Source organism: Oncorhynchus nerka, linkage group LG19 (genome assembly GCF_034236695.1).
Source record: "Oncorhynchus nerka isolate Pitt River linkage group LG19, Oner_Uvic_2.0, whole genome shotgun sequence".
NCBI classification, from domain to species: domain Eukaryota; kingdom Metazoa; phylum Chordata; class Actinopteri; order Salmoniformes; family Salmonidae; genus Oncorhynchus; species Oncorhynchus nerka.
The window spans coordinates 11,785,355-11,797,854 of NC_088414.1; the positions used below are offsets into that span (position 1 = coordinate 11,785,355).

The following is a 12,500-nucleotide window of genomic DNA, read 5'->3' on the forward strand; positions in this document are numbered from 1 at the left end:
AGAAAGAATGGAGGCAGCTACATTTCCAAAGGCTTTTGCTTCAAGTTCAGCCTTTCTTCCGAGGGGGAAATTAGGCTGGCTACACCGGGAGAACAGAAGCTACACGCCAGTCAGAGCGCTGCCCGTCAGCGGAGAGTCGAGAGGTGCAGCTGAAGCACAAAATGTGTCCGGATGCCGAGCAGAAATGACAACAAGAAGCATTTCAGATCTGCGTTCACAGAACGCAGCAAGATAAGAATGAGAAATCCTTGCCCGAGAGACGTTGACACGAACCCCTACGTTTGACTTGCTAACCTAAGTAAGTGGCTGCATTAATTAAGTTGACGGGGCATCGCATTGTGTTCGCTTTCTGCCGTGTTTGATACGTCGATGAGTTATTTGCTCTGCTGTCTTGATTTCCTTGCGGGGTTTTTCTTCTTCTCCTCCTCTCTGTTCTTGGTCCGTCTGCCTGTGGCCCTGGCGGCTCCAGACTCCACAGAGACGCAGCGTGTGGACATGCTGCTGGAGAGCCGGCGCTCTTAACTTTATACGTCAGAACTCTGGTCATTTGCACAAGGTCTCTGGTTCATGTTGGCTGGTAAATGTCTAAAGTCACCAGAGTTGAGATTTGGTAGCTCCTGCCTGTGTATGCATAGCTACGGGAAGTAGTTTTGGGTGCTGCGATTGTAACATAATTCTATATATATATATATATATATATATCTTCTCCTTTTTGCATTTGTACTGGGGGTTTGATGCAGAATGTTTTTTTGTCCACGCAGAAGGTGTCTAGTCTATCGGTCTGCAAACACAGAACTAGTAAAGGCCAAGTGCACTAGTTTTGTCCCCCAGAAAATGTACCGAATGTATTTGAGTGTTTACCCGCATTTGTAACTTGAGTCTGATAGTTATCTGTGCTAAACAGTTCATCTGGCAAGACTTTGTTGATATGTTTTTTCTTTTGCAAATGCAACCCCTGAGAACAGATCAATTCATTCCTTTTTCCATTTTTGTAGACTCTCTTATCCAGAGTAACGGACATTAGTGAGTGCATACATTTACATCCTTTTTCATACTGAATCCTGAAAAAATAAATGTATGTCAAAAATCAAATAAATATTTTTGGATCTGCAGCTCAGGATTGGCTGTCTGCAATTTAGTTTCTTTTCGTTTGTGCTCGTTAGCATGTCTAGCTAGCAGCCTCCATGGAAATTCGCAAGTACTTGTGCTAATTCCGTTAGCATTCTGGTAATGGACACCCGATGGGATTTTTTTGTTGTTGCGATTTTTCGAGCCCCCTTGTGCACTAAGCCGGTAATACCATACATCCTGGTGTGAGAGAAGGACGGTATGACAACATGAACATCTGAATTACCGCCCAGCCCTACTTCACAGGCTCATAATGAAACTGAAGGAGGTTTGACTGCATGGCGTGCGTGGGCGAGAGGTAGCAAAAGACCAGAGTGATGACCTGAAATGACTTGTCGACAGGAAGTTGGTCGTGTTGAAATATCTATGGTACTTAAGTGCTGCCAACACCTCATAAGGTGTGTGTGTGTGTCTGCTCTAGAGTAGCAGGGCCGCAGAATGTTGGCTGGCCAATGTTCTATGTATTTTTTTATCTACCTGCCACAGTGGCTGGTGGACCAAAAAATGTCATTTCACACCCTGCTCCAGACTAACCTTTCCCCCCCGGTGCCCACTAACCTTTTCCCCCCGGTGCCCACTAACCTTTTTTAACCTTTCCCCGGTGCCCACTAACCTTTTCCCCGGTGCCCACTAACCTTTCCCCCGGTGCCCACTAACCTTTCCCCCGGTGCCCACTAACCTTTTCCCCGGTGCCCACTAACCTTTCCCCCGGTGCCCACTAACCTTTCCCCGGTGCCCACTAACCTTTCCCCGGTGCCCACTAACCTTTCCCCGGTGCCCACTAACCTTTCCCCGGTGCCCACTAACCTTTCCCCGGTGCCCACTAACCTTTCCCCCGGTGCCCACTAACCTTTCCCCCGGTGCCCACTAACCTTTCCCCGGTGCCCACTAACCTTTCCCCCGGTGCCCACTAACCTTTCCCCCGTGCCCACTAACCTTTCCCCCCGGTGCCCACTAACCTTTCCCCCTGACTTTGCCTACAATAGAGATGCATTTGCCTACAATAGAGATGACTTTGCCTACAATAGAGATGACTTTGCCTACAATAGAGATGACTTTGCCTACAATAGAGATGACTTTGCCTACAATAGAGATGACTTTGCCTACAATAGAGATGACTTTGCCTACAATAGAGATGACTTTGCCTACATCTGAATGTGCACTCATATCATGGGCTTATTTATCTGGGGCTAATTCACCACCCGAGTAAGTGGGAACTCCACACGTTAGCTAGATTGAGAGTGGGATGAGTGTCTCGCTCGTCACAGAACCAGTCCCCTGCGAAACGGGCACAAGGCAGGGACTTTCATTACAGGAATCATAAGGATAATGCACATTACTGTTTGACCAAGTCCTGACAGACACACACAGACAGAACCCCCCTCCCCCCCCGAAAAACTACCTAGTACGTTGGGCCCACGGCGACCACGGAGAATGTGCAGCTCGCGCGGATGCGACCAATCCATTTCGCTACTTGCACAGCCAAGTCAAAGGGTCACAAAATGGGACTATATGGTTGCAGTCTGGAGCCCTGAGCAGGTTTTGTTCCTCTTGAGCGTAAATGTGTTTGTTTCTGGTTGAAGGTGGGTGTGGGGAAGGTTTAAGCATGGACGCACACTTTGTCTGTTATGATTAGACACTTCCTCTATAGTGACGAGAGATGGAAAGACAAAACAGAGAGAGAGCGGGGGGGTGTCTACATGGATATATTGAAGGAAAGACTATGTGAGCCGGAAGAGCGAGAAAGATGAGAGTGAGAGAGAGGGAGAAAGACAAATGGAGCGTCCTACATCAAAGGACTGGAGCGGGAGACTGGAGATGGATGGAGGAGAGGTGTGTTTTGTCCTACATCAAAGGACTGGAGCGAGAGAGTGGAGATGGATGGAGGAGAGGTGTGTTTTGTCCTACATCAAAGGACTGGAGCGAGAGAGTGGAGATGGATGGAGGAGAGGTGTGTTTTGTCCTACATCAAAGGACTGGAGCGAGAGAGTGGAGATGGATGGAGGAGAGGTGTGTTTTGTCCTACATCAAAGGACTGGAGCGAGAGAGTGGAGATGGATGGAGGAGAGGTGTGTTTTGTCCTACATCAAAGGACTGGAGCGAGAGTGGAGATGGATGGAGGAGAGGTGTGTTTTGTCCTACATCAAAGGGCTGGAGCGAGAGAGTGGAGATGGATGGAGGAGAGGTGTGTTTTGTCCTACATCAAAGGACTGGAGCGAGAGAGTGGAGATGGATGGAGGAGAGGTGTGTTTTGTCCTACATCAAAGGACTGGAGCGAGAGAGTGGAGATGGATGGAGGAGAGGTGTGTTTTGTCCTACATCAAAGGACTGGAGTAAGAGTGGAGATGGTGGAGATGGATGGAGGAGAGGTGTGTTTTGTCCTACATCAAAGGACTGGAGAGATGGAGAGGTGTGTTTTGTGGAGATGGATGGAGGAGAGGTGTGTTTTGTCCTACATCAAAGGACTGGAGCGAGAGAGTGGAGATGGATGGAGGAGAGGTGTGTTTTGTCCTACATCAAAGGACTGGAGCGAGAGAGTGGAGATGGATGGAGGAGAGGTGTGTTTTGTCCTACATCAAAGGACTGGAGCGAGAGAGGAGATGGATGGAGGAGAGGTGTGTTTTGTCCTACATCAAAGGACTGGAGCGAGAGAGTGGAGATGGATGGAGGAGAGGTGTGTTTTGTCCTACATCAAAGGACTGGAGCGAGAGAGTGGAGATGGATGGAGGAGAGGTGTGTTTTGTCCTACATCAAAGGACTGGAGCGAGAGAGTGGAGATGGATGGAGGAGAGGTGTGTTTTGTCCTACATCAAAGGACTGGAGTGGAGATGGATGGAGAGAGGTGTGTTTTGTCCTACATCAAAGGACTGGAGCGAGAGAGTGGAGATGGATGGAGGAGAGGTGTGTTTTGTCCTACATCAAAGGACTGGAGCGAGAGAGTGGAGATGGATGGAGGAGAGGTGTGTTTTGTCCTACATCAAGGACTGGAGCGAGAGAGTGGAGATGGATGGAGAGGTGTGTTTTGTCCTACATCAAAGGACTGGAGCGAGAGAGTGGAGATGGATGGAGAGAGAGGTGTGTTTTGTCCTACATCAAAGGACTGGAGCGAGAGAGTGGAGATGGATGGAGGAGAGGTGTGTTTTGTCCTACATCAAAGGACTGGAGCGAGAGTGGAGATGGATGGAGGAGAGGTGTGTTTTGTCCTACATCAAAGGACTGGAGCGAGAGAGTGGAGATGGATGGAGGAGAGGTGTGTTTTGTCCTACATCAAAGGACTGGAGCGAGAGAGTGGAGATGGATGGAGAGAGGTGTGTTTTGTCCTACATCAAAGGACTGGAGCGAGAGAGTGGAGATGGATGGAGGAGAGGTGTGTTTTGTCCTACATCAAAGGACTGGAGCGAGAGAGTGGAGATGGATGGAGGAGAGGTGTGTTTTGTCCTACATCAAAGGACTGGAGCGAGAGAGTGGAGATGGATGGAGGAGAGGTGTGTTTTGTCCTACATCAAAGGACTGGAGCGAGAGAGTGGAGATGGATGGAGGAGAGGTGTGTTTTGTCCTACATCAAAGGACTGGAGCGAGAGAGTGGAGATGGATGGAGGAGAGGTGTGTTTTGTCCTACATCAAAGGACTGGAGCGAGAGAGTGGAGATGGATGGAGGAGAGGTGTGTTTTGTCCTACATCAAAGGACTGGAGTGAGAGAGGTGTGTTTTGTCCTACATCAAAGGACTAGAGCGAGAGAGTGGAGATGGATGGAGGAGAGGTGTGTTTTGTCCTACATCAAAGGACTGGAGCGAGAGAGTGGAGATGGATGGAGGAGAGGTGTGTTTTGTCCTACATCAAAGGACTGGAGCGAGAGAGTGGAGATGGATGGAGGAGAGGTGTGTTTTGTCCTACATCAAAGGACTGGAGCGAGAGAGTGGAGATGGATGGAGGAGAGGTGTGTTTTGTCCTACATCAAAGGACTGGAGCGAGAGAGTGGAGATGGATGGAGGAGAGGTGTGTTTTGTCCTACATCAAAGGACTGGAGCGAGAGAGTGGAGATGGATGGATGAGAGGTGTGTTTTGTCCTACATCAAAGGACTGGAGCGAGAGAGTGGAGATGGATGGAGGAGAGGTGTGTTTTGTCCTACATCAAAGGACTGGAGCGAGAGAGTGGAGATGGATGGAGGAGAGGTGTGTTTTGTCCTACATCAAAGGACTGGAGCGAGAGTGGAGATGGATGGAGGAGAGGTGTTTTTCCTACATCAAAGGATGGAGGAGAGGTGTGTTTTGGATCCTACATCAAAGGACTGGAGTGAGAGGTGTGTTTTGTCCTACATCAAAGGACTAGAGAGATGAGATGGATGGAGGAGAGGTGTGTTTTGTCCTACATCAAAGGACTGGAGCGAGAGAGTGGAGATGGATGGAGGAGAGGTGTGTTTTGTCCTACATCAAAGGACTGGAGTGAGAGAGTGGAGATGGATGGAGGAGAGGTGTGTTTTGTCCTACATCAAAGGACTGGAGCGAGAGAGTGGAGATGGATGGAGGAGAGGTGTGTTTTGTCCTACATCAAAGGACTGGAGCGAGAGAGTGATGGATGGAGGAGAGGTGTGTTTTGACTGTTGAGCCGTGAGTTAGAGAGACTTAGTCAGCACCTTATATTTAGACCCTTCTGGTGATTCCAGTAATGACACCAAGCACAGAGAAGCATCTCATCCTAGGTGTGTGTGTGTGCTCTCTGAGACCATTTTGTTGAATTAGCTAGCGAGCGCTGACGTGTCCTGTGATTGTTAATCCCTGGCTCCAGTGACATATAAAATCTCTCTTCCACCCTTATTCCAAATAACACCCGTCGTGCCCGCCCGGGTGTGCGAGCGCGCGGTCATTGCACGCACGCACACACACACACCCTCGCTGCAAACAAGGATCCTCTCTGCACACGTTAATCCCGACGTGGGTGTGCGCGAGCATGTGTGTGTGCGCAGAGGTCGCAGTAAGGCGAAATTCTTGTTCTCTGGTGTGTGTGTGTCTTGTCTGTCTGTGTGCCACTCTGAAAGGAACAGAGGAGGACGGGGAGAGGGAGGGGCTTGGCCTGGAGAGGAAATACTGTGTAGGGTCTGGAGAAGAGATAAAGGAGAGAATAAAGCGGTTTTGTTTTTCCTCCCTGCATTCTCCTTGTGTGTGTCTGTTTGTGTGTGTCTGTCTGTCTGTGTCTGTCTGTCTGTGTGTGTCTGTCTGTGTGTGTCTGTCTGTGTGTGTCTGTCTGTGTGTGTGTCTGTGTGTGTGTGTGTGTGTCTGTCTCTGTGTGTGTGTCTGTCTGTGTGTGTGTGTGTCTGTCTGTGTGTGTGTCTGTGTGTGTGTGTGTCTGTCTCTGTGTGTGTGTCTGTCTCTGTGTGTGTGTCTGTCTCTGTGTGTGTGTGTCTGTCTCTGTGTCTGTGTGTGTGTGTGTGTCTGTGTGTGTCTGTGTGTGTCTGTCTGTCTGTGTGTGTCTGTCTGTGTGTGTCTGTGTGTCTGTCTGTGTGTGTCTGTCTCTGTGTGTCTGTCTCTGTGTGTCTGTCTGTGTGTGTCTGTCTGTGTGTGTCTGTCTGTCTGTCTGTCTGTCTGTCTGTCTGTCTGTCTGTCTGTCTGTCTGTCTGTGTGTGTGTCTGTCTCTGTGTCTGTCTCTGTGTGTGTGTGTGTGTCTGTCTGTGTGTGTCTGTCTGTCTAAACAACCTCGTCTTCCTGTGACAGGGAGGCCAGAGTTGACTGTTGTGGTGTTTTGTGTACAGTGACAGTCGCTCGTAGATAGGAGAAGTGTGACTGTTGTGGTGTTTTGTGTACAGTGACAGTCGCTCGTAGAGAGGAGAAGTGTGACTGTTGTGGTGTTTTGTGTACAGTGACAGTCGCTCGTAGAGAGAAGTGTGACTGTTGTGGTGTTTTGTGTACAGTGACAGTCGCTCGTAGAGAGGAGAAGTGTGACTGCTGGTGAAGACTGTTCTAATGTCCTCTCTTCCCTTTTTTCCCTTCTCTCCTCTACCCATCCTCCTCCACCTGTCCCTCCTCCTCGCCCCCAACTTCTGGTAGCCAAGGTTTCTACCCGGGCAGGGTTGTCGCTTCCTGGGGGGCGGCGAGGCCTAGTCGAATCAATTTATGGGATGTCGTCTGACAAAAATGGACTTGATCTGTATTGCTCTGCTCCCGGTGGTTTTAGGGCCGCTCGTATTTGGATCTTTTCTGTCAACCCACACTACGAGTTCTACCACTGCAGAGCGATCAGGCGAGGGAAGGATTTGGAGCGAAGGGGAAGACGACGCCCAGTAGCATATGTGTTTTTGTCTCTGCAAGGTTCTTCCCCGTGTCATCTCGTTAGCCCGTCTATTTTAGCGGCAGTAATGCTAATTGGCTAATGCCCCGGGAAGAGACGGGCGCACGCGCCGGGAAGGCAACTGGCGGGTTACCACGGCGACGCCCGGGCTAGTTTCTGAGCGCTGTTTCCGACGGGTTCCAGTAGATGGTGTGTGTGGCGAGCGTTTAAAAAAAAAAAAAAATAGTATAAACTTTTTTTTTAATGATAATATGCAGACTGTAGAGGTTTGAGCTGACGGTGCTATCACTCCCTGTCATTGTGGTCCGTCTGAGTCACATTGCAGACTGTGTGTGTGTCTGATAGGGGATTGGCTCAATGAGATGAGAATCTTGTTCTCTTAAGGCCAATCCACTACAGGCCTCAGTCTCGAAGGAAAGGGCTGTGTGTGGAAGTCAACCCCGGTAGCTTTGTTGGCAGTGGCGTGGACTTCTCCTGCAGTTAGTTCAAAACACACACACACGTGTACACAAATAGAATTGTATAATTGGTATCGTAATGTCAAAGAAACAACTATGTGTGTGTTTCTCTGTTTTCAGGTTTTCTGCTGTTCAAAGATTTCTGTTTGACTGAAATCGACGAGGCCGTGCCGCAGCTCAAGTTCTACGAAGAGGTAGGAACATGTACACTACATGACCAAAAGTATGTGGACACCTGCCTGTCAGACATCTCATTCCAAACTCAAGGACATTAATATGGTGTTGGTCCCCCCTTTGTTGCTATAACAGCCTCCACTCTTATGTGAAGGCTTTCCACTAGATGTTGTAAACTTGCTGCAGGGACTTGCTTCCATTCAGCCACAAGAGCATTAGTGAGGTTGGGCGATTAGGCCTGACTCGCAGTCGGCGTTCCAATTTATCCCAAAGGTGTTTGATGGGGTTGAGGTCAGGGCTCTGTGCAGGCCAGTCAAGTTCTTACACACCGATCTCAACAAACCATTTATGTATGGACCTCACCTTGTGCAGGGGAGCATTGTCATGCTTAAACAGGAAAGGGCCTTCCCCAAACTGTTGCCACAAATGAGGAAGCACAGAATCATCTAGAATGTCATTGTATGCTGTAGCGTTAAGGTTTCCCTTCACTGGAACTCAGGGGCCTAGCCCAAACCATGAAAAACATCCCCATACCATTATTCCATCTCCACCAAACTTTACAGTTGTAACTATACATTGGGTCAGGCAGGCTTGTTTGCGGCTGCTCGGCCATGGAAACCCATTTCACGAAGCTCCCGACGAACAGTTCTTGCTTCCAGAGGCAGTTTGTAACTCAGTAGTGAGTGTTGCAACCGTGGACAGATGATTTTTGCACCCTACAGCACTCGGCGGTCCCGTTCTGTGAGCTTGTGTGGCCTTACCACTTCCTGGCTGAGCTGTTGCTTCTAGACGTTTCCACTTCACAATAACAGCACTTACAGTTGACCGGGGCAGCTCTAGCAGGGCAGAAAGTTGACGAACTGACTTGTTGGACAGGTGGCATCCTGTGACTCAGCCATGATTGAAAGTCGCTGAGCTCTCCAGTACGGGCCATTCTACTGCCAATGTTTGTCTATGGCGATTGCACGGCGGTGTGCCTGATTTTACACGCCTGTCAACAACGGGTGTGGCTGAAAGAGTCAGGATCCACTCGTTTGAAGGGGTGTCCACATACTTTTGTAGATAACTTGTATATCTTTCAATCTGTCTACCTCAACTGTCTCTTTACCCCTCCCTTTCTCACTCTCTCACTCACTCACTCACTCACTCACATTGGTCAGAGATCAGGAGTCTAGTGTGTTGTCTGTTGGATTTGCGGGCATGTGAGACGTTTGAGATTAGGCTAATTCCATGGTGTGTTTCAGAGGAAGTGTGTGTGTGTGTTAACCCCTGTGTGTGTCAGATTAAGGACTACGAGAAGTTGGACTCTGAAGAGGAGAGGTTGTGCCGTAGCAGACAGATCTATGACGGCTACATCATGAAGGAACTCCTCTCCTGCTCACATGTAAGGGCACGGCGTCAACACGGGGACACACGCCCAACACACCGAGTCGCCTTAAAACCGTCACAGCCTGAAATGTGTTTATGTTCCTCTCAGGGAGGAAGTTTACATGATTAGACACAATGGAACACCCCAACCGTACTAACACCGTTGGCATACCAAACTGCACTGGGAATGACTCATTTATTGTTGCTATACCCCATATTCTTGTGGATTCCCCCTTTCCCTCTGTTTCTGTCTCTCTCAGGCCTTCTCTAAGAAAGCAGTGGATCACGTTCAGACTCACCTGGCCAAGAAGCAGGTGCCTCCCTCTCTCTTCCAGGTGAGTAACACGCGCTCACGCGCTGACTCCCGTTTGTGTGTCTGCGCAGCCCCACACCCGGGGGGGGGGACGCAAACTCTGCTGCTTTTCACGGCAATATTCGCCGTTTCGGTTACCCAAAAAAATCCATGCGAATCGTGTGGATGCGAAGCAGCAACAACAGCAACAACAGCAACAGGTTATGATGGGACGGTCTGTTTCTCATGTGGAAATCATTGGCTGAGCACAGAATGCATCCCTACTCTCCCTCCAAAAAGAATCCAAAACGGACTTCAGAGTTTGAAGTTGGTCGTATTTACCCGAAAGTCTACTAAAGTGCCTATTTACATAGTTTAGTTCATGTGCTAGGTCATTTTTTCGAGGTTTACGTTTGAAGCGGCTGCCTGCCAAGAGACGTTGGAGATTCTCCACCGTTGCCGCGGCAATCTCCCGCTCTTAAAGGGACAGCGGAAACATTTTGCGTCTCGCCTAAGCGACTCCTATTTGAGCGTGCGTTGTGCCTGATTGAGCGTTGACCACTCCAAAAACCATTTATTCAATTCCCATTGTAGCCGTATTTCGTACCGTTGAAACGCTCCTCCACGCACTTTTCGTGGCGCTCGTGTACTCCGTTGTTTCAGTTAAATGAGTTACCGTATTTTAATACCGGTTAACACCGAAAGTGCACCTGGCAATGTATTGGGGATGCGAGACGTGATTTGTGTCTTAACTTTTCCTCAGGCACCTCCTATAGAACCGCGTGTCAGATGCAAAGCCTTAACCCCCAGCACACTATTTGCAAGTGTGTTTTATGGACTTTTTATTCTCTGAAAATAAATAAATGTTCTTGCCCTTCACGCGGATTTTTCTTGTGTTTCTGTGCGAAAATGACTTTTGGGGGGGGGGTGGCTTACCAGTTTGCATCCCTGCTACATACCAGTTTGCATCCCTGCTACATACCAGTTTGCATCCCTGCTACATACCAGTTTGCATCCTTGCTACATACCAGTTTGCATCCCTGCTACATACCAGTTTGCATCCCTGCTACATACCAGTTTGCATCCCTGCTACATACCAGTTTGCATCCCTGCTACATACTGGGCGTCACACTCACACTCTCTCCCTCTCTCTCACACTCACTAACTCACTCCTGTTTGTGTTCAGCCGTACATCGTGGAGATCTGTGACAGCCTGCGAGGGATGATCTTCCAGAAGTTCATAGAGAGGTGAGACTGGGGTGAGGGCGGGGCGTGGGGGTCAGGAGGAGAGGGGAAAGGGAAGATGTTGGATAATGGCCAGAATAATCTACTTTTTCATCCTCACCAGATTTAGAAGGAAAGTGCTTTTAGTATCCATTCATCCATTTGTGTCGAAACAGAAAGGCGTCTCTCCACACTACCACAGGCTGGGGGCTCGAAGGCTAACCTCTCTCTTTCTCTCTCTCTCTCTTTCTCTCTTTCTCTCTCTCTCTTTCTCTCTTTCTCTCTCTCTCTTTCTCTCTCTCTCTCTCTCTCTCTCTCTGGCTGTCTCTCTCTCTCTCTCTCTGGCTGTCTCTCTTCATCTCTCCTCTTTTTTCCTCTCTCTCGCCAGTGACAAGTTCACTCGTTTCTGCCAGTGGAAGAATGTGGAGCTGAACATCCATGTGAGTAACGTTGCGGTGTGTGTGTGTGTTACTCCTGTAAGCGTCCTGATGAAAAACCTTTCCATGAACCTTCATTATAAGCTATTGTCTCTCTCTCTCTCTCTTCATCCCCCCTCTCTATTTCTCACTCTCTCTCTCTCTCTTCATCCCCCCTCTCTATTTCTCACTCTCTCTCTCTCTCTTCATCCCCCTCTCTATTTCTCACTCTTTTTCTTCATCCCCCTCTCTATTTCTCTCTCTCTCTTCATCCCGCCTCTCTATTTCTCACTCTCTCCTCATCCCCCTCTCTATTTCTCACTTTCTCTCTTTTCATCCCCCTCTCTATTTTTCTCTCTCTTCATCCCCCTCTCTATTTCTCTCTCTTCATCCCCCTCTCTATTTCTCACTCTCTCTCTTCATCCCCCTCTCTATTTCTCACTCTCTTTTCATCCCCCTCTCTATTTCTCACTCTCTCTCTTCATCCCCCTCTCTATTTCTCACTCTCTCTTCATCCCCCTCTCTATTTCTCACTCTCTTTTCATCCCCTCTCTCTATTTCTCTCTCTCTCTTCATCCCCCTCTCTATTTCTCACTCTCTTTTCATCCCCCCTCTCTATTTCTCACTCTCTCTCTTCATCCCCCTCTCTATTTCTCACTCTCTCTCCTCATCCCCCTCTCGATTTCTCACTTTCTCTCTTTTCATCCCCCTCTCTATTTCTCTCTCTCTTCATCCCCCCTCTCTATTTCTCACTCTCTCTCTTCATCCCCCCTCTCTATTTCTCACTCTCTCTCTTCATCCCCCTCTCTATTTCTCACTCTCTCTTCCTCCCCCTCTCTATTTCTCACTCTCTCACTCTCTCTCTTCCTCCCCCTCTCTATTTCTCACTCTCTCTCTTCCTCCCCCCTCTCTATTTCTCACTCTCTCTTTTCATCCCCCCCTCTCTATTTCTCACTCTCTCTCCAGTTGTCGATGAATGACTTCAGTGTCCACCGCATCATCGGTCGGGGGGGTTTCGGGGAGGTGTACGGCTGCAGGAAGGCTGACACTGGCAAGATGTGAGTAACGCAGGAACGTGAACGAGTATGGGAGGGGCAAAGAAGGGTGGCGAAGTGGAGGAAACAAACATACACGGGACGATAAGGGGGGGTGTACAA

At 49.0% G+C, this 12,500-nt stretch overlaps 1 protein-coding gene across 1 annotated transcript in view; it reads left to right on the forward strand.

The window, feature by feature from the left end:
• Window positions 1-12,500, forward strand: part of LOC115146893 (G protein-coupled receptor kinase 3) — a 74,376-nt gene that overhangs the window by 28,273 nt on the left and 33,603 nt on the right. The window contains exons 3-8 of the mRNA XM_065004723.1: window positions 7,990-8,063; window positions 9,326-9,427; window positions 9,672-9,746; window positions 10,890-10,951; window positions 11,316-11,367; window positions 12,310-12,401. Of these exons, the coding sequence (XP_064860795.1) occupies window positions 7,990-8,063; window positions 9,326-9,427; window positions 9,672-9,746; window positions 10,890-10,951; window positions 11,316-11,367; window positions 12,310-12,401 (457 nt within the window). The remainder of the gene's footprint in view (window positions 1-7,989; window positions 8,064-9,325; window positions 9,428-9,671; window positions 9,747-10,889; window positions 10,952-11,315; window positions 11,368-12,309; window positions 12,402-12,500) is intronic.